Here is a 25,998-nt window from a genome sequence, read left to right as displayed (position 1 = left end):
TGAACCATAGCTTGCATTTAGCCATTCCTTCCCAGAAGGCAAAGTGACTGAGGAGTCACTAACTGGGGGCTGGAATTTTATTGGCTGTAGTCAGTCTACCCCTAAGAGCAGCTGCCTGCAACAGGCTAACCCGGACATTTGGGTATCACTCACCTGAGTCCCTCTGTTGAAGATGTGGATTATAACATTCTACTGTTTGCTAATTACCTCCTGGGCTAGATTGCAGCTGATACTGTATTGTTGAGACTTTGGGCTGGGTCTGTCAACAACTTGGTCTTCAATGCCTGCTTTATCCAAAACAGTAGACCTAATTCTGTTCTCTGTAATATTGTAGGCAAGACTGGTATCAGCTGGTAGGCACTGGTATGTACATCAGCATATAGATGGTGTATATATATATATATATATATATATATATATATATATATATATAAAGCCATAATACTTTATATATGATTCTATTCATCTGGGGGTGAATACTATGAATTTATGTTTTATTTTTGCCTATAACCAAATATACACAAATAATGTGCAGAAATAGTAAGGGGAAAATATGAGAAGAATAAAAATGTCAGATTGGGGTATTTATGCAGAGCTTCCTGGAAGACACTTTTGAGATAGGAGGATCAATGACCTGGATGAACTCTGAGAGAGGCCAAAGTGTGCATTAGGCAGAGTGAGCTCATGGAACCAAACCTGTTAGCCAATCACCACACTCGATCCCTAGGCGGTTCTCATCAGAGTCCAGGTGAGTGAATTCCAAATCTCACTCACTAAAGCACACGTTTTACATAAGATTTCCCAGGGGAGGGAGCATATCCCATCTTTTAGAAGACGGTGTGGGTTGCAGGTGCTTAATTGGAGTGAGATTATGGAAGAAAGGGAATCTTTGGGAAGATAATGTGTGAGACCCCACATGATCCCCACATAAGCATTTGCCTGATAAAGTAAATTGTTCCACCCTGCAAAGACCTTAGAATGTTTACTGAATGCAGAAATCTGTGTTTTGGTTTCACTATGACTCTTGCTTTAGCCGTAGTGGAACATGGTCATTTTTTAGTCTGAACTGTAGAGGATGGACAAGAAGATTGTATGTGGGACTGTGTCCCGTCAGACACAGAAAGTGACAAGAGACTGAGATCCCATCCTAACAATGAGAACAAGCCTAATAAGGTGAAAAACATAGCTATTTGAGGACACCATCAGAGGGCTGAAACCCAAAAATATCTAAATGAACTAACTTCCAGAAAGGATAAAGACTTCCTAGGAAAGAAGAGATCCATGACTGATTTTACCCCTGGCAGAGCAATGGGAGAAAGAGGAAGGTACCATAGATGGGGTAAGGAGAAGTCAGCTAAGCTTGTAACAAACTTTCAGTGGCCATGGACTGGATTGAGGGATGAGACTGTAAAGGAGATCCAGCCACAATAAGTTTACCTGCTCCCCAACTCTTTTGTATAGACCTTTACCAAGTGCATTGGGGTAGTTCTCTGCAGGCTGTAGATAAGAAGAAAGAGTTGAGAGAGATTCCTCCAAGCTATTTCAGACATCCATCAAGTATAATGCAGAGACTCTCCAAAGGTTGAGGGTAGAGCATGAGAATTGAGAGAAATCTCCAGAAGGTTCTCAGGGCCATTACCAAGTGCAAGTTGCAGTTGCCAAAGGCTGGAAGTAAGCTGAGCTAATTGAGAGAAGTCCTAAGGCACCAGACCTTCGCCAATTGTACTGCACTAGTCCTCTGAAAGCTAGGAACATGTCATTAGAATGGTGTCAGATCTCCTGAGGCGCAGAAGGCTGGTAAAGAGACTAGAAAACAAAGAAAACATCTTGCCAACCTGAAAAAAACTGGCAGCAGGACTCTAAAGCAAAAGACACACTCCAGAACCCTGTAGGACCTCAGATCCCAGCACCTGATAAAGGAAAAGTCTTGATCCCATTCCCAGACAATTCCAGAAAGACATGGATTTTAAAAAGCAAAATTATAACATAATATTTCAAAATGAACTAAGAAACATTAATGTGATACAAGATATGAGAAAGCAACATAAATTAGACTTTGAAAAACTCAGGAAAAAGGTGACAAAAAATTAGAAGTAAATTTTAAAAAATCATTTTAGAAATAAAGACTAAACTAAAAAATACACAAGAGCAAATAAATACAACAAATGATGTTTAAAAGAAATATAAAATAAAAAGAAAAAAGTTAAATCAGAAAGAAATGAAGAGATTAAAAGTATTTGAGAGAAAGTGATAAATATTAAAGATAGGTAAAGAAGACCCAACACACCAATGCCAGGTGTTTCTGAAGGAGAGAACCAAAGCAATAGAAAAGAACAAATATTTTCTTGAAAATTTTTAAAATAAAAAAGCATTTGGATAACATGGGGAGAAATGCTAGATACAGGTGATGGGGAGGAAGGCAGCAAACCACATTGCCATGTATGTACCTATGCAACAACCCTCATGTTCCTCACATGTACCCCCAAACCTAAAACACAATATATATATATATAAATTGTAGGCATATATATATATATATATATATATATATATATATATATATATATAAATTGCATTTTAGGTTTTGGGGTACATGTGAAGAACACTTTTTTGGGTACATGTGAAGAATGCTTTTATATATATATAAAAGCATTTGAAGCCATATATTGAAAAAGTACAAAATGTACCTGAGAATATCAACACAGAATGATGATCAAAATGATGGACTAGAGTAGACCAAAACCAGGCACAGATTTAGTTGTCTGAATACTCTAATAATATTACTAAAGTTTTTAAAAAATTTATATGAGCATCTAGGCAAAAAGAGTCTATTACTGAGAGGGATTAAAAAATTATTTTGGCACCAGACTTTTTATCAGATTAATATAGCAGAAGAAAATAGGATCATTGTATTCAATGAAGGAAAATTGTTGTCTATTTTGATAAACTAACCTTTGAGTATAAATGTGCAAATACACTATTATCAACATCAAGAATCAGAGAATTCTGTTCCCATGGTCCCTTCTTAAGGAAGTTACTAGAGAATGAACTTTCAGGCCACCAAAACGACTAGAGAGAAATAGACAAGAGAATTAGTAGTGATCATTAAATACACATGTACTTACAGAAAAAAGATTAAATAAGCATACGGCAGGAGAGATCATGGTATGGAATAGATATATGCTTTGACGATGTAAATATAGTACAATAAAAAATAAGTGGGACACTGAGGATAACGTATATAAAAATGTTTATCTGCCTTGAGTAGTAATCATCTGTGGAGGCAGTATAATACTATTATTCTGAGACTCTTGTATGTGTAACAAGCAAATAAATAATTAGAGGACATTCTAATTCCACCATTCCTGGTATCCTTGAGAACCAGGATTGTAAATATGAATGGAAGGAGATACATATGTAATTTAGAAGAAGTTGAGAGAATACCATGTAGTTATGAGTTTAAACTGAAAATATCATTATGAATATATGAATTTATTATATGTGTTTATAGGAGATTATAGCTATCTATTATCTGTTTATTTACCTATAACACATGTATATGCACATGTTCTGCATATACAACCCAGGAGCAATCAGTATCCCTGTTGCCCTTGTGGTTTTGAAATACTGTTTCTCATCTTAAAATAAACAAACAAAAGCAGGGATTCTCAAGAAAATATGCAAGAGGAGTCTGAAATATCTTGCTGTACCGACATTATGAGAGAGACTGTTAGACATATGTGAAAAGGACTCAGGAACCAACTTGAAAAGGTTCTCAGTTGCCAAAGAGGGGACAATTTGAGATTTAATAAGGAAAAGGATTGCAATGAATTAAAACTCATCAAATATTTCTAAATCCGCAGATGTATAATGATATTTGCAATTGATCACCTTCAGAGAATGATAGGGAACCAATTCATTATCTTGATTCAAGCATTTATCCCGTCTTTCCTATATGATCTATACTACTGAGTAACAAAATACTGGATGAGGCAAAGTGTTTCCTTACACAATTACTCCAGCTATTAGATGAAAAATGAGATAATACATTAAGACATCACCAACTCTCTATGAATTGATGAATCTAAGAATTGAGCATCAATGGCTACTGACACCCCCCCCCCAAAAAAAGAGTGATAACCAAACATAATGCTTTGGTGAAAGAACACATCACCACAGTCTTGCCAGAGGGATCACATCTGAGTCTGGTCAAGATTCACACTCTAGCTGCCAGTCTGCAGGAAATACAGAGGACAAAGGAGCGTTTAGCAAAAGCTAGATGACAGGTCAAGTACCCACGTTCATCAACAGATAAACTACAGGAAAAAGAGTGAGACAAAGAGAACTTCAGATCGAAGAGAATTTAAAAGACAAATTATATTTTTTAAATGTGCCAGATTAAACTACAACATATAGGAATGCACACTTGGGTGATAAAGCCATAAAGAAACACAAGGGCTAGAGGGGGAAAAGATGCTGAGACCGCAATGAGGTGTGTAGAGGGGGCCCCTCAGGTGGCTGCCAAGAATCTCTTTCTTGATCTAGGTAGATTCGGGAGTGTTTCCTTTATAATAATTCAGTAAGCTATACATTTGTCTTGTACTGTTCTGTTTCTCTGCCTTATTTTACAATAAAATGTATCTATAGGTAGGTGTGTATATAGTAAGCTGTTGGTTCATTTCTCTGTATTTACATATGTGTGTGTATCTGTATGTATTATATAGCTATTGTCTGTCTGTCTATTATGCTTTAAGTGAGAAGTCTTGCAAGAAAATTATCTCCACCATTGGGAAATGGTCTGTAAATGATCAAAATAAACTTTAACCTGCTGGGGTAACATGGCTTATCCTCTACGTCGATGAAATGAGAATGAAAACAAAGGCAGCCTAGAAGCTTGGACCAGGACCCTTGATATCAATCTGTGACGATAGAAGCCATCCCTTGCTTTTGGTACTCCACCCTAATGTACTCCATTGGGGCCTGGCTCTCCCTTTGTCCCCAGCAATTAGCACAGTTTACACTCGAGTGATCATTGTTTTGACCCGCCCTAAGTCTCGGCATCCGGACTCCATCACCCACCATCTGTGCCCTGGCCAGGAGGACTTCTCAGCAGCTCTCCAGCAAGCACCGGAAGTGGGGCTTGGCCACAGGCCTATGGTGTGACAGGCGGCCAAGGACAGAGTCTTCTGTCACTCATGGTTTTGAGGACCAGAGCAGACCAAAACCAGACACAGATTTAGTTGTCTGAATACTCTCTTATAATGAGAGAAGGGGAGACAGATTAGAAGAAAAAGAAAGAAGCGGAGAGAGACAAGAGGGTGTAGACCAGATGCCAAGAGGACAAATAAGAGACAGAAATGTAAAGAGATACAGAACAAAGGGAAAATAAGAGAAAATAAGTGGGAAAGAGAAGAGAGGGATTGGAGAAGTTAGGAATGGAGGGAGGATGGTAAAAGAACATACATGGTCCAAGAGAAAGAACATTCCTTCTGGAGAGGTGTGGCCATTGCTGGCTAACTTGTACTCTGTATTATATAACTAAACACTTTCGACAGTAAATAAAATACACACAATCTTTGAGGGGGTTTGTTCCTCATCCTTATCTAAATATTTATTTGTGGAAGTGGTTTCCATAATAACAGAAACAACAGAAATTTCCACCAGCTCCACAGAAAAAACAGAACAGCGTCACGCTATCATTTTGAGATTCTGGGGAGCCAGTGGTCAGACTGAGGCAGCAGTGACATCACCATGCTGAGAAGGCAGCTCCAGACTTGGGCAGAAAAGTGCTCGGTCAGCACCTGGGAAGACGGGCTGGCTTTGGGCCTCTCAGCACAGGCATCAGCCATGGGGAAAAGCTGCTTTGGAATAAGTCTGCAGTCAGTGCCCAGGTTGGGGAGACGAGGTACCTCAAACCTCCACAACTCTGTAAGGCCCTTAACTTCTCCAAAGCTAAATGCATGGTCTCTATGACCTTAGATATCTTTACTGGCTCTCTGATCTTTCAGAATCTACCAAGAGCAGTGAGAAGCTATGTCAAAAGACCTATGACCTTGCCTCCAAACTCATCCCCTAGTGGAAGGAGATTGGAGATCGGTGAAGATAAAATTGTTGCTAAGGAGAAACTCACCTTTGCAAGTGAGTTGTTTATTTTAGATATAAATTTGAGAAGATCCAGGATGACCTCTAAAATAATGTCCCATTCCAATATTTATTGAGTCTTGAGGGAGACAGAATACATCGACTGGGTGACTGGGATGAAGGTGTGTGGCACAGGTAAATTGCACATTAACCCACTGCTTTTCTTCTTTAGAATTCAACTTTATTCAAAGTTTACCATTGGAAATTTATCCAACGTGTGAAAGTATCTTATTTTAAAAACTGACTGGAATATAAACTCCATGAGAAGAAGGAGTTTTGCCTTCTTGGCCCCTGCTAAGTGTCCTGTCCCTAGAACAGTGCCAAGCTCATAGAAAGCGCTAAGCACATATTTATTAGAAAAAAATGAATGCATAAGCTCCATCTCTTCTACATGGTTATAGAGCTGCTTTTTGGGACCTTGCCCTGGAAAATCTCTAAAAACAGAACTTGCCCAAAAATTCTTTCTTCCTTGGGTGGCAATGCCTCAGTCTCCAGGTTTTCAGATGTCCTGCCTACTGTGTCTGCTTTTGTCTCCTTGAGTGTTTATCTGAAACCTCTCTTGGCTTCTGGGTGCCGTCTGGTTCTGCACCCTGACTCTGCTTTGACCCCTGGCTTCTGTGTATTGCATGGGTCTGGGACTGTACCCTTCATACTCTCTCCATCTTTCCCGACCTTTGCCATGGTTCATGGATAGGTCTCCTCAGCACACAGAGATTAACAGCAGGGGCCTGGAAAGAAGAGAAGCACACTTTGGAGGAAGACTCTCTGGTGTTTCAGAAAGTGAGAGAAAATGAGAATTAGCTAACATTTACTTGGATAGAGAGGGAGACTACTCTGTGTCAAGCATGCCCCAAAGTTTTATGTGTGCTGATTAATCTGATTCTTATGTAATAGTGTGAAGTAGATTTTCCTATCCTACCTATTTTTAGTTAAGGAAACTGAGGCACAGATAAGTTCAGTGAATTGCCTAAGGCCTCATAGTAAACTCTGATGGTTTGCTGTACAGCTGAGACTCGTACCTACTACGCTATGCCAATGCAGATTCCAAGAGTGAGTTTTGACTAGTTAGGGTGTGTAGATGAGCAAAAGCACACTAGGATGGGATATAGGTAGAGCAGTGAGAAAGAACAGAAAACTTGACCCTTCTTCCATCATTAAAAACTACCACCAGTATAACACCCATCACTGAATGTTTACTATATGCCAGGTATAGACTAGGATTTTAATTTATTTTTAGAATAAGCCCATGAGATACAAGATTGGGCTTTTCAGTTGTTCAGCAATTTTTCCAAGGTCATAGGTCTAGAACTGGCAAAAGTGAGTTTGATTCTGGTCTTGCTCCAGGCCTGTGCGATAAAGCACCATGTTTTACTGCAACCCTGACCTCCAAGCCCCCACACCCATTGTGAGGGGTGTTGGTATATCCCTCAACCTCACCCACATTCCCCATGGCTGACTGTTATGCAGAAACAGGGCACTAAGCTCTGAGATCTGTATGTTTTAGCATTTGTGTAATAGTGGCCAAGGAAGAGGATGACTTCATTTCATGTTGCAAATATGGTTGATCTTGATCTGAGAAAATTTTTCTCAAATTGACCTAAAATACAGTAAATGTGGTCTGAGCTCAAAATAAGCCACAAATAAAATTACTGAAAGTAGAAATACAATGCGATGCTACAAACTCTCATCATTCAGTCATATGATAGCTTCCAAAATGTTGCCTCTTAAACTCATCCCTTGAGACTTAGCAGAGTTTAGCTAGATTTTCCTTGGCATTTCTGATTTTCCCTGTAAGGAAGTGTTTCAAACTGTGCCCATGTAGCACCACTTGGCTTTTCTGATTTCTTTCCATATATTGTGACCGATGCCATTCAAGTAAATAAAATGTTATTAAGTGCCTGCTGTGTGCAAGACCTGGGCTCAAAGCCTAGCAAAGGTAGGCAGCCACATAGACAACACAGGGGCAGAGTGAGAAGTTTTGTAAAAGCAGTGTTGAGGTGGGGTTTGTGGGGGAATCTACAAAGTTCATATTGCTCTGTTCTTTGCACAATGAGAAGGTGTTAGGCAAGAGAAAAAGCACAGTTTGTTGCAAAATCAGAGGGCATCATTATGAGGTCCTTCCTCAGATACTGGGGAGACTCCCATGCTGAGAGTCTCAGCCCTGGCACCAGCAAACATGCCATTCTGGGTATGCCATTCCCTGGGCCTTTATTTTCTCATCTATAAAACGAGGAGGTTATTGAATTGCCTTTCCTGTCCCATACAACTTAATGTCCTCTGAATGTGGTCTGAAGTAGCACTTTCTAATTCAGTCAGCCCATCCAGCTCATTATTCTGCCTCTAAATGGTCATCGTGGAATACTTCACGGTGATTACCAATTCATGACGTGGACGGACCCCAGAAGGAAAGAACCTTGGGATGGAAGCTTACCCTGTTGTCTCCCCAGAGAGGCGTGACCAGTGACCGAAGTCTGGCAGCCGTCAGCAGGCAGATTAGGTCGATCACTCCTGTGCTGCCTGTTTAGTTCCTGGATTAATGGATGGTTTCTTTAGTTCATGACTGGCTCCCGTTTCAGGTTGTCTCAGCACATCCAGTTGTGAATCCTGGTCTAATCACAGACATTTGCTTATGGCCAAAGTAAAGACAGGACAGAGTAGCTGTAGAGTCATGGTGGCAACCAAAGAACATGATGATCCCCTTCAGTTTCCTATACTTTGTAAATTCAAGAAGGAGGGTAGTGGTATCTTTAAAATGTTCTGACTTTCAGCAGCATCTCCAGTTTGAGATTTGCTTATGAATTTCTGCTGAGTGACAGGCACGTGGAAAAGGCAGAGCCCAACAGGAACTTACTGACAACTCAGGTACACCAAAAAAGTCCACTGTAAGCCAGAGAGGCTGAGTCAGGAAATGTGCTCCCTTAGCTCCCAGGCTTGGCTGGGGTCTGACCCATCCCCTCACCCTTTGACTCTTCCTTGCCCCCTTCAGTCTCTAAATTCCACTAATAGGAGCCATCCCCATGCAAGGTGCAAAGGGAGTCAGTCTTTCAAAGTCAGGGATCTGAATCAGCCAAGTGTTGTCCCCTTGTGTGGGCCTTGTGGGCCATTGCCATGGGCGTGTCTCTGCACTGCAGACAAATACCAGGCAGCAGAGCGAGACAGCACCGCAGAGGCTGCCAACACTCAGGGCGGTGCATCCTTGGCCATGCATCTGCGGGAGTATAATGGATGAATTATTAATTATGATTTATCACCAGGATAAAGGAAACTTGTAGGCGATTCTCTCCAAAGACAAGAGTACAAAAGACTGTGCCTGGGGCTCAGGCTTTTATTAGTGGCAGATGAACATTGGACTACAGTAACAGAGATGACGTTTGATATTTTTCACATCACCTTTCAGCTAAGTACTTAATAAGCACTAATTCATTAATTTTCAAAACAAACTTGTGAGGAAGAAAATGTTATTTTTACTTCTTTTTCTCCCCACTATTTTATTTTATTTTATTTTATTTTTACTGTAATCCTCTCCCACCTCCATTTTAACTTTCAATTTTTAATTGACAGTTATTTTTATTGATGCCTTTGTTTTTTTGTTTGTTTAAATACTTAAATGTGTGTGTGTGTGTGTGTGTGTGTGTGTGTGTGTATATATGTTTATGTGTCTATAATGGGGGTCTGATAATGTGGAATTTTTTTTTCTCCCATAACTTTTACAAATGTGTTAAATGCCTAGATACCCAGATAACATTCAAAGATAAACTTGATGTACAGACTATACAGCCTGGTGTTGGACACTTCATATTGAAGTTGTAGCTTTCATGGAAGCGACGGCGCTTGGGGCGATGAGAGAGATCACCGCCTGAGTCCTTCAGGGACATGTCCTTGGCGATGCTCTCATCATGAGACGCACTGGGGCTGGAGATTTCTATGTCAGACTCAGAAGAAGGTGCGTTTCCAGTTGGAGTTCGAGGTGGTGACTCATCATGATCAGCTGTATTTTTTGTTTCTCTATCTGAAAAATCAACCACTTGCTCAGTTTCTAAGCCAGATGAACGAGTCTGCCGAAGAGGGTATTTTTTCGGTGTCCCTGGGGTAGGCTGCTGCTGACTACGGGTCACTCTTCTGGTAAAATAAGCGGGCTCTCCTGTACCAAAAGACTGCAAATTTCGAACAGGGCTGGAATCTTGAGAGATCTGGCTTAGCCTGGCTGAGGAGCGAGTGACTCGAGAAGATCGTCGGGATGTGCCGTCACTTTCTGAACTGTCCGTGTGCTCGAGATCTGTAGAAAAATCGGAATCTTCGGTTCCATCTGAACTACTGCCTGCATTCCTCTTCCTTCGCGGCATTGCTGGCGGCTGCGCCCGACGGTTCCGATTCGGGCGGCGGCGGCATCAGCAGCAGGAACGGTGGCTCCGGCGGGCTCCGTGGCGGCCTCTGTAGCGGTCCCAATCCTGCGGACGATCCTAATGCCTCCTGCCTCTCAGCGTCTGAAGCGTTCTGCCTCTCCCCGCTATTTTAAAGGTTGAGAAGTGTAGGCATTAAAGGTCTATCTATCCCATTGCTTTTAAAAAACATTTCTGCCGGGCGTGGTGGCTCATGCCTGTAATCCCAGCACTTTGGGAGGCCGAGGCGGGCGGATCACGAGGTCAAGAGATCAAGACCACCCTGGCCAACATAGTGAAACCCCGTCTTAAAAAAATAATAAAAATAAAAATAAAAAAATAAAATAAAATATCTGCTCTCTCAAGCACTATTTCATTTAAGCACAATGTCACAATTCAAAGTATTTCTTCTTCTAAATAAAGGGAAATATTCGTCATACCAGGAAATGTTTAAGACATGGAAGCATTTGTTTTTCTTCTGATTGTCAGAGCAAGAATGTCTGGTGACTCAGGAGCTCGAGTACTCCAGCAGCTTTCCATTTATCACTTTCCTAAAAACCCAACTTGTTAGAAATAATTTCACCGTTTTCACAGCCCAGTTGTTGTTGGTAAATGTTATCAGTATGCTTTTTTCCAGGAACTACCTACTGCATTTCCTAGAATTGAAAATTAAAGAGCATTTGAACCCTGTAGAGATACTCAAGTCTCAGCTACTTCATTTTAACGGCATTCGCCACCTACCTGATGTGACCTTGGCTGGTGTAGAGCTGCGGAGGAGAGGAGAGGAATTAAGGAATTGGTGGCAAGGACCAAGGTGAGAAGTTCATGTATCAGTTTATAGTTGTCATCATCATCATCATCATCATCATCATCAGTATTACTGTTTACATCAATTTATTGCATCATAATTTAGAACTACCTTCATAAACATTGATTAATTAAATTATTTGAGAACCCTATAAGGTATGTTTTTGTGACCCCTCCACAGAGGCAATGTAAATAACAATTACTTACTTAGGGGATTGAGGGGGTCAATATGTAACACTCTTCTTTTCTCAGCCTGAATCCTGAACAAACTAAGACTTTTAAAAATTATATTTATGGGGTAAAACATTTTCATTGTTATTGATAAGTTGTTGAGGAACATGGCTTAGAAGTATGGCAACAGTGGGCTTCCTAACACCAAACTCCCAGCTGGGCAATCACCTCCACCTACGCACACACAGGATAGGACAGTCACAGTCCATCACATCAGGGTAGGGACTTCACTGCATGGTTCAGAATAGCTGAAGACGTAGACTGCAAGCATATCCCAAAGAAGGAAGAGATGAGCCATCCAGGTTCAATTCTGCATCTTAAGCTCACCAACCAGAAAAGTCACAGGAGTTGGAGGAAAACCAGATGTGTTCTGCTACTGGACATCTCTCCATATGGAGAACACTTCAAGAGGAGGGAACAGTTATTCCCTCCGATCATATGACCCCTCCATCTGAATTTTCCACTCTTTTGTTTTAGTGATGATGCCTAGAGATAGTTTTTTTTTTTTTTTTTCTACCCTCTGTGTTATGTTAACTCTTGTGTTGACTGGTGGGAGAGTTGGTCAGCCCCAGTCACACAGGAGACTCTGCCAATGCAAGGGGTTCTGGAAAGTTGTCCTGGAGTTTCTCCCATAAAGCAAACCACTTTCCTCCTTCTGCTACCAAGAAAGCCACCTTACCATGCTTCATTTTAGAAATAACTAGTTAGATCTAAAACCCTTATCACTTGAACTATGTCACAGCAGTTCTCCACCCAAGTCAGTTGTTGATAGGAAAAAAGACAAAAACTGATTTTTTGGCCCGGCGCGGTGGCTCAAGCCTGTAATCCCAGCACTTTGGGAGGCCGAGGCGGGTGGATCACGAGGTCAAGAGATCGAGACCATCCTGGTCAACATGGTGAAACCCCATCTCTACTAATACAAAAAATTAGCTGGGCATGGTGGCACGTGCCTGTAATCCCAGATACTCAGGAGGCTGAGGCAGGAGAATTGCCTGAACCCAGGAGGCGGAAGTTGCAGTGAGCCGAGATCGCGCCATTGCACTCCAGCCTGGGTAAGAAGAGCGAAACTCCGTCTCAAAAAAAAAAAAAAGAAAAAAAAAAAAACTGATTTTTTACGTCTCTTTTCCTCCAAATCGCCCTCCCCTGATACCAGGAGGAGTCCCATGCCGAATAACTCCTCTGCTGACAAATTTTCTTTTTCTGTGTCTCAACCTTGACATTTAGATGTTTTTTCATCCCCATGCCCTCCTTTCTTAGGATCAACCATTCACACTCTTTTTCTCCTAGGAGCATGAAGCTGAACCTTTTATATTCTAAAGAGGTAGGGGAAAACTGGAGTTCCTTTCTAATATCAGGGATCTGGGTATCCTGAAAATCTGGAAGCCCACCACACTAGGAATTCTAAGTCAGGTAAGCAGTGGACCAACTGCACAGAGGTAAATAGGCAGGAATGAGAGGGTGATATCAAAGGCAACTGAGAAGGTGTCAGAAAGGTAGGGTCGACACCTGGGCAGAGATAGAAGCTAGGCTAGCCCACAGGATATCAAGATGGACCCTGAGGATGCTAAAGCTGCTTGCTTCCCTTCTTCATTTGAGGTCTCAGTTACCTCTGGATATAACATCAATTAAAAGGAATGTTAAAAGGCCAATAGGGCAGAGAAGGTTCTTTCTCTTATATTGAAATAAATAAATTATAAAAGTCAACCTTGGGTTTTTCTTGTTTTGCTTCTTTAAGTAAACCCTAATCCTGTATGTCATATTTTTCTACAAATATTGTCCTTTGGGTCATGAAAAACAGCAAAACATGCATTACAAGGCAAGGGCAGGTGAGGCATGAGATAGTCTACCTTAAGAAGGATACAGGAGGATAGCAATGCTGCTTGGTTGTCGTACTGATGATGTGTGGTCCATCCATCAACTCTGTGCTCCCTATCTAACGTGAAATAACTACAGAATTTTCTGTAGTAAACTGTTGGAACCATTCTGAGAGTAAATGGTTTGAAATCCTTTTCAGAATTTTGACAGATTAATTTTATAACTGTTGACTCTAAAAATAAAATATTTGGCCCATGTTTTGTGAGGCTTTTTTCATTTTTCTAGTAATTTATTTTTATAGTATTATTGTTAATAAATAAAAGTATCAGTCCATGAAATGTACATTTTTAAAAGGCTTTCTTTTACTACAGATAAATAGGGACTCTTCTATGGCACACTTTTCTAAACGGTTTTCTGATGATCGGCAGCATTTAATGACATGGTGAAAAACGTTTGGTCAAATAACCATATGCACTAGCTTTTACTTTTTCTTCACTGCAGGACGTCCCTGAACCTTGAACATATTATAAGTATTATTAATCTCCAAGAGCATACTATACTAAATTTTCTCAATTTTATTTGATGGGCTCTTGGGTTTTGAAAGACTGGAAAGGTCATCTAGGCAAAAACAGTATTTTGCTGAATATCTTAATTCCCTTACTCAAAAACCACTGACTAGAGAGTGTAAAAGGGTGTATTTAACAAGTTCTTGAAACAAGGCCTTCTTGCAACACGAGTGTAAGATTTTGCTTTTAGCTCAGGATTTGTTTCTATTTTGGATTCCGGATAATCATTGTTATTGTACCCAGTCGATGGCCATCCTTTTGTGCAGTCTGTGTATTCTCCCTGTGCCAACTTTGATGCCAATCCTAGTATGTCTTTACTCTTCTACCACCAGATATCCAATCATATAATGGGAAAGACTGTCAGTTGCCCAACCAAATATCCATTATTTCCTTCTTCCTATTGTCCCTACCTGTAAGCTGAGCCTATGGCTTCTTATAATAAAACCTATAGTTTTCATCCCCTCTTCCAGCTAGATGTAGTCATGTGAGTTAACTCTGTTCAGTGACAAGTGCCACTTCTGGGAAACCTTAGAAGATAGCTGAGGCTGAGGTGGGAGGATCACGAGGTCAAGAGATTGAGACTACCCTGGCCAAGATGGTGAAACCCCACCTCTACTAAAAATATAAAAATTAGCTGGGTGTGGTGGTGCCTGTAATCCCAGCTACTCAGGAGGCTGAGTCAGGAGAATCACTTGAACCTGGGAGGCAAAGGTTACAGTGAGCTGAGATCGCACTACTGTACTCCAACTTGGTGACACAGTGAGACTCCATCTCAAAAAAGAACAAATAGCGATGAGTGTCATTTGTTCCTGTCTTATTTGCTCCCAAGTCCATCCTGCCCTTGGAATGCCAATATAATAGCTGAAGTCTAGCAGCCATCTTAAGCTCAGAGGACATGGGCTAGCTACCCTAGATATGTTATATGGAAAGCTGGAAAGATCCTGGATCTGATGTCCTTAGCTGTAATCTCAGTCCTGAAGTGTTTACCTCTGGCCTTCATTACACAGGAGAGAAATAAACTATCTTGTTTAAGTCACTGTGTTGTTTGCTTTGTTCTGTTTTCTATTGTTTGCTTTATTTTATTTAGATTTTCTGTCAGTTGCAGCAAAACCTAATTCTTCTCGATAAATACCAACAAATAACCCAGTCTTGGCCAAGGGTCTCTGTATGTATGTCTCAGGGCAATCTTCAACACCCAGCCAGGCATTTTACAGCTCTGCCTTAGCCTTCACTTCCTGCTTGTATAGAGCCTCAAGGTCAGTCAGAGGTTAAAGCTTAAGGCCTTCTCACATTTTCTCTATGCACGTGGAGAAGCCTGTGCATGCATACAACCTTCTGGATTTTCAGGAGTATGTTAGAGCTTTTGAAAGTCCTATTGACATTTCATTTCCCAACTTTTCCCTGTAAGCTTCTGGTTGTCTATCCTTTGTCCTAACTGTTAACCAACAACTCATTCAGCTGCAAACTTAAAGCATTTGCCTATAATTGTTTCAACCAGTGCTCTCTTTCTGTCCTGGCCAGGAAAAGACTTTTTACATACTTGGTGAGCTCTGAGTCAGTCTCATAAGTGGAATGTTCTAAGGAACCACCAGACAGGTAAAATAATAACAATTCTTTGGGAATGAATTGGACAAAGTTCTTTGAAATAGTTCTAGCTCTGTTCTGCTCCTACCAGTGGCTGCCACACTGCACTGGACCTGTGGGCTATCATTTTTTGAGGAGTGGAGCTGCCGAGTGGAAGATGGTACTAAAGAAAATTAAATGCCACAGACCTTTCTGTTCTTATTGCATTTCAGCTAGTTTATTTCCACAGTTCTGAAGAAGTTGATTAGGACCATCTTGCTAATTTTTAGTTATTCTGGTAAATTTTTACAAGTTCTTGCTCTGTTATTTTTGCTGGCATCCTTCCTCTTTCCCCTTTTTAAAATAAGGCAAATGAAGCCTTGCCAGTTAAATGCCCAGGACAGCCAAACTTAGATCATCTTCAGTTTTAAAGATCTTCTCACCTCAATTTAAATCATCCTCCTATAGCCTATATTGGCGGTCCATTGTGGGACTGAGTTTGCTATAGTAAAGAGGGTATTGGGTTTGAAGACACGACAAACAGAGATTATTTAGGCTGGGGTGAAAGACTCTTCTAACTTGAGGAAGATCGAAGATTGGCTGGTCCTGTGCGAAGCAACTCCATCCTCCTGTTACTCTTTAGACACCATCTCTTCATCTCATCATCACCATATAATCTTCCTCTAGGAGCCAGATCAAAATTAGACCAGGTATGGGACAGGAGAGAAAAGGTGTGTGTGGTGGGGGGTGGGTAATCATTATCTGTTTGATTAGCTGTATTGCCCCTCCAATAAACCGGAGACCACAGTGAGTTGAATACTATTCCCTTTTTATATTTAATAATACCATTCTCTGCCTGCATTAATTTCCTGGATAATCTTATTTAGTCCCTTGGTCTTGAATCCTAATCTGAATGATGATGACTACCAAGTCTGTATTGACAACCACGACCCTCCTCTGAACTCCAAAGTATGTGTTCAATCACCTGGAGTCATCTTGGAGTCTTCTCTTTCTTTCATCCCCCTAGCAAGTCCTATTGAATTCACCTCCAAAATATGTATTGTGTTTCTCAGGGTAAACAATGTGAGACACCAAAATAAACACTATATCTCAGAGTTCAGCATAAGAAAAAGTTGCTCAGTATGGGTCAGGAGACCCTCATCCATCTTCTGGCATGCATCATGTCCAAGACTGCTGTGTAAGGGGAGGAGAGAGATGAAGGAGGCACAACTTCTAACTGCCATATTCTGGCAAGTGACATGTATCAGCCACCTCATTGGCCAGAAATAGTCAGCTGGCTCTAAGGTAATGCAGAAATATTTGGGAAAATAGGGGAGTAAATGAAATATTTGGAACACTCTCAATCCAATCACTTCTTAGTGTTTCCCCCACATCATGCTAGTCTACTCCACCACCTTTGCCTGATATACTGAAAGTATCCTAATCAATCTTTCTTGTCCTAATTATGCCCTAATATGATTTAGTCCTTCTTCCATTCTTGCTAACCCCAACTTTTTGTTTTCCAACTGTCAGTTCAAACAGTTTTGTTAAATATGAAACAAATTTGTTCCAAACTTTCAAACGCCGAGTTACTTCCCACGTCCTCCAGGCCTCTACACAATCTTGGCCCTGAATACTTCTCTGACCTTCTTTTCTACCTCTTCCTACTAGCTCACTTTGCATTGGCTACACTGGCCTTCAGGCTCTTCTTGAGCATACCAACTTTACTTCTACTTAAAACCTTCACACCTGTGTTTCCCTCTGCCTAGAATGCTCTTTCCTTAAATTTTCAAACAGCTCATCCCTTCATTTATGCCTCTGCTAGGCTATCACCCTCTTAGAGAGGCTGTCTTTGACCACCCTGCATAAAAGGGTCTACTTCTAACCCTATCTTGTCATCCAATAATTCTTTCCTCTGCTTTTTCTTTTTCTTTTTTTAATTTTTTTTATTTTTTGAGATGGAGTCTCTCTCTGTTGCCCAGACTGGAGTGCAGTGGCGCGATCTCGGCTCACCACAACCTCCGCCTCCTGGGTTCAAGCAATTCTCCTGCCTCAGCCTCCCAAGTAGCTGGGATTACAGGCATGTGCCACCATGCCCAGAAAATTTTTGTATTTTTAGTAGAGACACGGTTTCACCATGTTGGCCAGGATGGTCTTGATCTCTTGACCTCGTGATCCTCCCACCTTTGCCTCCCAAAGTGCTGAGATTACAGGTGTGTGCCACCGTGCCCAGCCCCTCTGCTTTTTCTTTCATGATGCTTGTCTGTCCCCAACATTTTATTATTTATTTACTTGCTTAGTTATTTATTGCCTGTCTCCCTTACTTTAATGCAAACTCGAAAAGTGCAAAGACCTTGACTATCCTGTTTTTTGCTGTTTTCCCATTACCAAGAGCAGTGTCTAGCACGGAGTAGGTTCTCTATAAATATTTGTTCAATAAATGAGTGAACTAATTAGTTGATTAGTTAAAATATGCCAAAACTGAGATGACAGGCTTCTGGCGCCAGTTCCCCCCGGCCACTCCCTAGGTCACAGATCTGGCCTCTCCCCAGAGCTGTCCAGATCATCTTTCCTGTGACTCTTTGAGGTTTCCTTGAAACCCTTGAGAATATTTTGTTGGGAACACCTTTCATGTTGGCCCTAGTTCTAGTCACCTTTATTAATCAGATCAGCCAACACCAGTCACAGGAGAAGTCAGGAACTGGAACAGAACCAACTTGTATGGCAGAGTTTTGATGAAAATATAATGGCAACCAAGAGAATCAGTCCTAGACCTTCAAGACAGTCTCTGCAAATGAAGCTGTGAACTCCCCGGCTGAGCTGAGTGTCTTGGAACAGGGCCCATGTTTAGATGGAAAGGTGAGACCTGAAAAAGTAAAATTCAATCTTCACGGGTAATGAAATATTAAATTAGTGTGGACACAGTGGAGAGACTTTTACTCTTCTGCTGTGGCTGCTTCAGCAAGCTTGGCCTGTAAAATCCAAATGAAGTGTGGAAACCAGGCATAGTCCATTGCTCCATTTCATTCTTGCATTTTTCTAGCTGCAACATGCCATTTGGCTTTCCCAACTGGACCTTCTTACTCTCTTCTTCTCTGCAGGGGAATTGCTTGTAGACAGATTGAAAAAGTGTAGAACAGCCAGAGTTTTCTTATATTGGACTCTCTAAATATAACAGAAAATTATTATTATATGCGGTCTCTTAGAAAATGGGTTGCTCTGCACTAGCATGAAGTTGTGGTAACAGAGAATGCAGAAGTTTGTGGTTCACACTGAGGGTACAAAATATAGTTTCCCTGGGACATAAATCTGCTCTTTATTGATGTACCCAAGCTTTATACCAAGCAAGAATTAGGTTAAGGGAAAAACGGACCCATTCATTGTGTACATTCACATAAAAGATTTAAAGAAATTCCACTTTAAAGAAACCTATTCAACTTGGCTTAATCTGATATCTCATAAAACTGTGATCACTGAATCCATTTTATTTTTGCCTGACAAAGTGATACTCAACTTGGGCCATAGTGCCTGCCTCATTGTATCTGAAAATCTGTGGAGACCTTTTGGCCACTATGTCTGGAGGCTCTACTGGCATTTAGAAGGTGGGGACCAGGGATGCTAAACATCATGTGGTATGAGGATCAGTTCTTCCACATAATGAGAAATTATCCCACCCAAAATGCCAGTAGCATCCCTGTTGGGTACACACTAATTCATACTTTAGGAATTCTAATATATACCACTCCCTTATTGTACAGGTGGAGAAACGGGCTCAGAAAGAGGAAACAGTGTTAAGTCTCACAACTGTGTCCATGGTCCAAGCCAGTACTGGAACTTACTCTCTTTTTCCCTATTCTGTACTCACACTTCAGCACCGTGTTGTCTCCATTATGCATACACTAGCACATGTGAAAAATGAACAAAAACTAAGTTGTTCAAGAGCCTTAAAGAGAAACCTCCTTAGAGCCTCCATAGTATCTACATGCTTGTGGAAACATTGACTGGTGAATGAATGAAAAACTGAAAGAACACAGGAGGAAAAATTCAGAACTTGTTTTCACTTGGCAATGACTACACGCCAGGCCTTTTGCACATATTGGCCTTTTTATTCCCCATAACCATCCAATAACAGAAAGATTACTAACTCCTTTTTTTCAGATGAAGAAACTGAGTCTTGGAGAACTTAGATAAGATTCTCAAGGTCACAGAGCTCACAGAAAGTGATAGAGCCAGGATTCAACCTGATTTTTGTGCAACTTCTAAGCCTGAGCAATTTCCTTCAGCCTTCTCAATGACCAGCCAAGGCTCTTGCTCTCAGAAATGGGAAACACGATGGAGAAGAAAAGGAGGACATTTTTTTCCAACAAAATTTGTTTTTCTGCTAGTTACATTTTTATTGTTTAAAATAACAGAAATCAGTTCAAGTATACTTAAGCAAAAATGAGCATTTTTGGAAGGATAGTGGAGTTCATGAAATCTAGGAGAAGTTGAACAATTCAGCTCTACAAGGACATGAGGCAGCTGCAGCATGTGGACACACCCTCCAGAGTAGCACTGTTGAGGCTGACTCACTCCCAGCTCCCAAGCCCTGTCTCAGGCAAATGCTTGAGAGAGATAATAGCTCTGATTCAACTTCAATCAGATATTCTCTCCTGCTCTAACCAGTTGTGGCTGTGGAGTTAGAGTCACACAGCAGGAACACAGCTGCTGATAAGCCATTTTTGTGGACAGAGTGGTGATCTTTAAGAGTTACCTATGATCAATTCTTGGTCAAGTTATAAGGCAGTTGAAGTTTCTTTTATATCCTTTATATCCCCCTAACAACAGGGAAGTTTTAGCAGCAAATGCCTATACCAAAATTAGTAGAGGAAAAAATAAAGATGAGAGAGAGAGAGAGAGAGAAAGATTTCAAATCAACAACATAATGAGACTGGGCATGGTGGCTCATGCCTGTAATCTCAACACTTTGGGAGGCCGAGGTAGGTGGATCACTTGAGGTCAGGAGTTTGAGACCAGCCTGGATGGCAAAACCCTGTCTCTAGCCAAAAATACAAAAACTAGCCGGGTGTGGTGGGGCATGCCTGTAGTCCCAACAACTTGGGAGGCTGAGGCATGAGAATTGCCTGAACCTAGTAGGCATAGGTTCAGGGAGCCAAGATGCACTACTGTCTTCCAGCCTGGATGACGGAACAAGACTCTCTCAAAAAAAAAAAAAAAGAAAAAAAAAAAACTACAACCCTAATGATACACGTCTTTCAAAAAAATTTTTAAAAAGGTTGAACAAACTAAGCCCAAAATTAGTAGGGGAAACAATAAAGACCAGAGCACAAATTACCTAAACAGAGATAGAGACTAAAATATATACCAAAGATCAACAAAATGAAAAGTTGAGATTTTTTTTTTTTAGAAAAGATAAGCAAAATTTATCAACCATTAGCTAGGCTAACCAAAAAAAGGAGAAAAGACTCAAAAGAGTTAGAAAGAAAAAAGGAGACATTACAACTGATACCACAGATACAAAGGGTGATTGGAGACCATTATGAACAACTGTACACAAACAAATGGGAAAACCTAGAGGAAATAAGTAAATCCTGGACACATACAACCCACCAAGATTGAACCAGGAATAAATAGAAAACCTGAACAGACCAATGACAAGTAACATCATTGAAGCTACAATAAAAGGTATTCAAAACAAAGAAAAGTCTAGGACTGGTTGGTTTTTATGGCTGAATTCTATCACAGTTAAAAAACTAACACCAATTCTCTTCAAACTATTCCAAAAAATTGAAAGAGAGGAAATTCTTCCAAACTCAGTGAGACCTAATACAAAAATTAGGGCTCAGCATTATCCTAATACAAAAATGAGCCAAGAACACCACAAAGAAAGAAAACTACAGGCCAATGTCCCTGATGAACATAGATGCAAACGTCCTCAACAAAACACTAGCAAATCAAATCAAATTTAGCAACACATGAAAAAGATTATACAACATCAGGGGAATTTATCCCAGAGAGGCAAGAATAGTTCACCGTTCACAAATCAATAAAAGTGATACATCACATCAACAGAATGAAGAGGAGCAAAAACTGTGTGATCATCTTAACCATCTCAATAGATGTAGAAAAATAATTTGATAAAATTCAACATTTTCTCATGATAAAAACTCTCAACAAATTTAGGTATAGAAAAAACACCTCAAAATAACAATAGTCACATATGACAAACCCAGAGCTAATATCATACTGAATGGGGTAAAGCTGAAAGCCTTTCCTATAAGAACTGGAACAAGACAAGGATTGCCACTTGCACCACTCATATTCAACATAGTGCTGGAAGTCCTAACAAAAGCAATTAGGCAAAAGAAATAAGGAGCATCCAAATTGGAAAGAATGAAGTAGAATTGCACCTGTTTGCAGATGACATCATCTTATATGTAGAAAAACCTAAAAATTCCAACAAAAACTCTTAGAACTGATAAATTTAGTAAAGTAGAAGGATACAAAAATCAACATATAAAAATCAGTAGCATTTCTATATATCAATAAAAATGTAACTGCAAAAGAAATTAAGAAATCAATACCATTTAAAATAGCCACAGACACACAAACTATGAATAAACTTAACCAAGGAGATGAAAGGTACAATACAACTACAATAAAATTACAATAAACTACAATTACAATAAAAATTATAAAACTGATGAGAGAAATTAAAGAGGACATACACACAGAAAATGAAAAGACATTCTATGTTCATGGATTGGAGGAATAAATATTGTTAAAATGACCATACTACTCAAAGTGATCTACAGAATCAATTCAATCCCTAACAAAATACCAATCTTTACAGATATAGAAAAAAAAAAATCCTAAAATTTGTATGGAATCATAAAAGATGCCCAAAAGCCAAAACAACCCTGAGGGAAAAAAAAAAAAAACTAAAGGCATCATACTATCTGACCTCAAAATATACTGCAAAGCTATAGTAACCAAAACAGCATGGTGCTGGCATAAAAACAGGCATAGAGACCAATGGAACAGAGTAAAGAACCCAGAAATAAACCCATGTGTTTACAGCAAACTGATTTTCAACAAAGGCATGAAGTACATACAGTGGAAGAAAGGACAGTCTTTTTAGTAAGCAGTGCTGGAAAAACTGGATATCCATATGTGGAAGAATGAAACTAGATACTTATCTCTCACCATATTAAAAAAATCAATTCCAAATGGATCATAGTCCTGAAACTATCAAAGTACTAGAAGAAAATATAGGGAAAATGCTTCAGGACATTGGACTGGCCAATGATTTTACAGATAAAACCTCAAAAGCATAGGCAACAAAAGGAAAAATAGATAAATGAGATTATATTTAATGAAAACACTTCTTAAAAAGCAAAGGAAACAAACAACAGAGTGAAGAAACAACCCACAGAATGGGAGAAAATATTTGCAAATGATTTACCCAACAAGGAATTAATATGCAGAATATATAAGAAATTCAAATAACTCAACAGCAAAAACAAAATGATTTAAAAATGGAAAAATTTATGTCTAAATAGACAATTTTTAAAAGAAGGCATACAAATGGCCAACAAGTATACGAGAAAATGCCCAACATTACTAATCATTAGGGAAATGCAAATAAAAGCCGCAGTGAGATGTCATCTCATCCCAATTAGAGTGGCTATCATCAAAAATACAAAAAAAAAAAATAACAAATGCTGGTAACGATGTGGAGAAAAGGAAATGGATATACTGTTGATGGGAATGTAAATTAGTACAGCTATTTTGGAAAATAGTATGGAAGTTTCTAAAAAAAAAAAAACTAAAAATAGAACTAGCATATATGATACAACAATCCCACTACTGGGTGGATATCTGAAGGAAAGGAAATCAGTTGTCAAAGAGATATCTGCATAGTTCCTACTACAGAATCCAGATACAGAATCAACCTGTGTCCCTCAACAGATGATTAGATTAAAAAGTGGTGTGTGTGTGTGTGTGTGTATATATATATATATATATATATATATATATATATATATATATATAAAATGAAATATTATTTAGCCATAAAAAAAGAATGCATGCAATATTGTCATTTGCAGCAACATGAATGAGCTGGGAGGACATTAAATGAAATAAGCAAGGCACAGAAAGACAGATACCACATGTTCTTACACATATTTGGAAGCTAAATAACCTGATCTCATAGAAGTAGAGATTTGAATAGTGGTAATAGAAGCTGGGAAAAGAGGAGGAAAGTGAGGGATAAGGAGAGGCTAGATAATGAATACAAAATTACAGCTAGATAGGAGGAATAAATAAGTTCTCTTTTTTATTTCTTCAACATTTATTTTAAGTTCAGGGGTACATGTGCAGGATGCGCAGGTTTGTTACACAGATAAATGTGTGTCATGGTGGTTTGCTGCACAAATCATCCCATCACCCAGGTTTTAAGCCCAGCATCCATTAACTATTCTTCCTGATATCTCCTTCCCTACAAATTCCCCTCCAACAGGCTCCAGTGTCTGTTGTTCCTCCCCATGCGTCCATGTGTTCTCATCATTCAGCTCCCACTTATAGGTAAGAACATGTGGTGTTTGGTTTTCTTTCCCTGCATTAGTTTGCCAAGGATAATGGCTTCCAACTCCATCCATGTCCCTGCAAAGGACATGATGTCATTCCTTTTTATGGCTATATAGTATTCGCTGGTGTGTTTGTACCACATTTTCTTTATCCGGTCTATCATTGATGGGCATTTAGGTTGATTCCGTGTCTTTGCTATTGTGAAAGGTACTGCAATGAATGTGTGGGTGCATGTATCTTTATAATAGAATGATTTATATTCCTTTGAGTATATGCCCAGTAACAGGATTGCTGGGTCAAATGGTATGTTTGCCTTCAGGTCTTTGAGCAATTGCCACAGTCTTCCACAATGGTTGAACTAATTTATACTCCCATCAACAGTATAAAAGCATTGATAAGAGGAATAAGTTCTAATGCTCTATTGCACTATGTGTGATTTCTTCAAAATGTTATCTACTATCTCTATTCTTTCCTTCTCATCATAATTCTTTTGGGAGAGAATTTTTCATAGTTACTGTAGGACACATATGACTAAGTTTAATGCTACACTCCTTCGAGAGACTGTGTTCCAACAGAGCAAAATGCAATATAATCCAACAAATATTGATAAATCCCACCTGCATATGACAAGCCCTAAATAAGAATTGTTCCATCCTTCTTTAATGGAGTTCAAAGATGGTTAAGGCTTCTCACCCTGCAGAAGAATATAATTTACAAGCCTCAGCCAAATAAATGAGGCTGTAACTCTAAAAAGAGAGGTTTGGAGAAAGAAAGTGGCCTTGAAGGAAGAGCTCCTCAGATCACACCACATGGTGACTGATTGTCTTATCTGTCGGGCTATCACTAGGTTTCCCATGGGGCAGGGAGTAAGAGGCTTGCATTGCCACCACAAATTCAATAGATAATCTATGGTTAAGAGTATGGCTGGTGTAGAGCAAGGACAACTAGTCATACCCTGGAAAAAAAAGGCATAAATCTTCCAGCCAGTACCCTTTAGAAAAATATTCCCCCTGGAGCCATTGGGTCCACGTCATGGAACATTTCACAGAAAAGGTCTTGTCTCTCATAGGGTGCCTGCCAGAATATGTCTCAGTCATTCAGCTCCCCTAAAGAGGCAACAAAAAGGGAGGAAGGAAATCTTTACTCTGATCAGATCTGCAACAACACCTACGGTGGAGGCAAGAACCAGTTTTCTGGCGCTAGTGATCTTGCCTTTCCATTACACAGGTGGCCATTAAGAAAATCATAAATTGCCCTGAGATTGCAGCTTCTTCCTGCACTGTATCTGGATTTCTAACATCTTCCTCTTTCTTTAATGCTCACTATGTGATATTCTTAAGGGTATGTGCAGAAGCATCCCATCCAGGCCTGTTCTACTTCAATAGAACCATAATCTATATACTTTAATTTTTTTTCTCGTGATCTCCAGAAAAAAATGCATTGGTATATTAATGGCCTGACTTGTTTACCACTGACAAAGTGGTTTACTCAGATATGTCTATCACTGATGTTCACATCTCTTTTGGGGTTTAAGTACTTCATAATTACATTCCTCAACAAAATGCCCCCAACAAGTTTAACAGCAGTCACCATGACAGGCAATAAGGAAGATACCGGGAGGTGGAAGTTTTTCACTGGACATTTCAGAACACACTGCATGAGCAACTGACTACTTTGTTTCTATGACAAGGGAATTCTGGATCCTGGATGATGATGATAAGTCTTGAAAGGGTCTGTGGCCTTGAAGGAGTAAAAAAAGTGAGATAGTCAGTCATGCTCTGTTCCACCTTAAAAGTCAGGAAGACAGCTCAGTTCAACACTTAATGACAGCAAGCAAATTTATTTTTGGAGTCTCTCAACCCCTCCAATACATCTATAATTAGCCTTAATGCCATTTTAAAATT

The 25,998-nt window shown here is 39.8% G+C and overlaps 1 protein-coding gene across 1 annotated transcript; it reads right to left on the bottom strand.

The window, feature by feature from the left end:
- Positions 1-9,848: 9,848 nt before the first annotated feature.
- On the bottom strand, positions 9,849-10,484 carry LOC105719701 (histone acetyltransferase KAT7-like). Its single transcript, XM_064376808.1, has one exon. The coding sequence runs from the start codon at positions 10,482-10,484 to the stop codon at positions 9,849-9,851; it is 636 nt and encodes a 211-aa protein (XP_064232878.1).
- Positions 10,485-25,998: the final 15,514 nt, after the last annotated feature.

The sequence above is a fragment of the Aotus nancymaae genome, unplaced genomic scaffold, assembly GCF_030222135.1.
Source record: "Aotus nancymaae isolate 86718 unplaced genomic scaffold, 86718_ANA_hifiasm-v0.15.2.pri h1tg000016l, whole genome shotgun sequence".
Taxonomy (NCBI): domain Eukaryota; kingdom Metazoa; phylum Chordata; class Mammalia; order Primates; family Aotidae; genus Aotus; species Aotus nancymaae.
The sequence above is the reverse complement of the archived record's forward strand: the minus strand, read 5'-3'. Positions and strand labels throughout refer to the sequence as shown.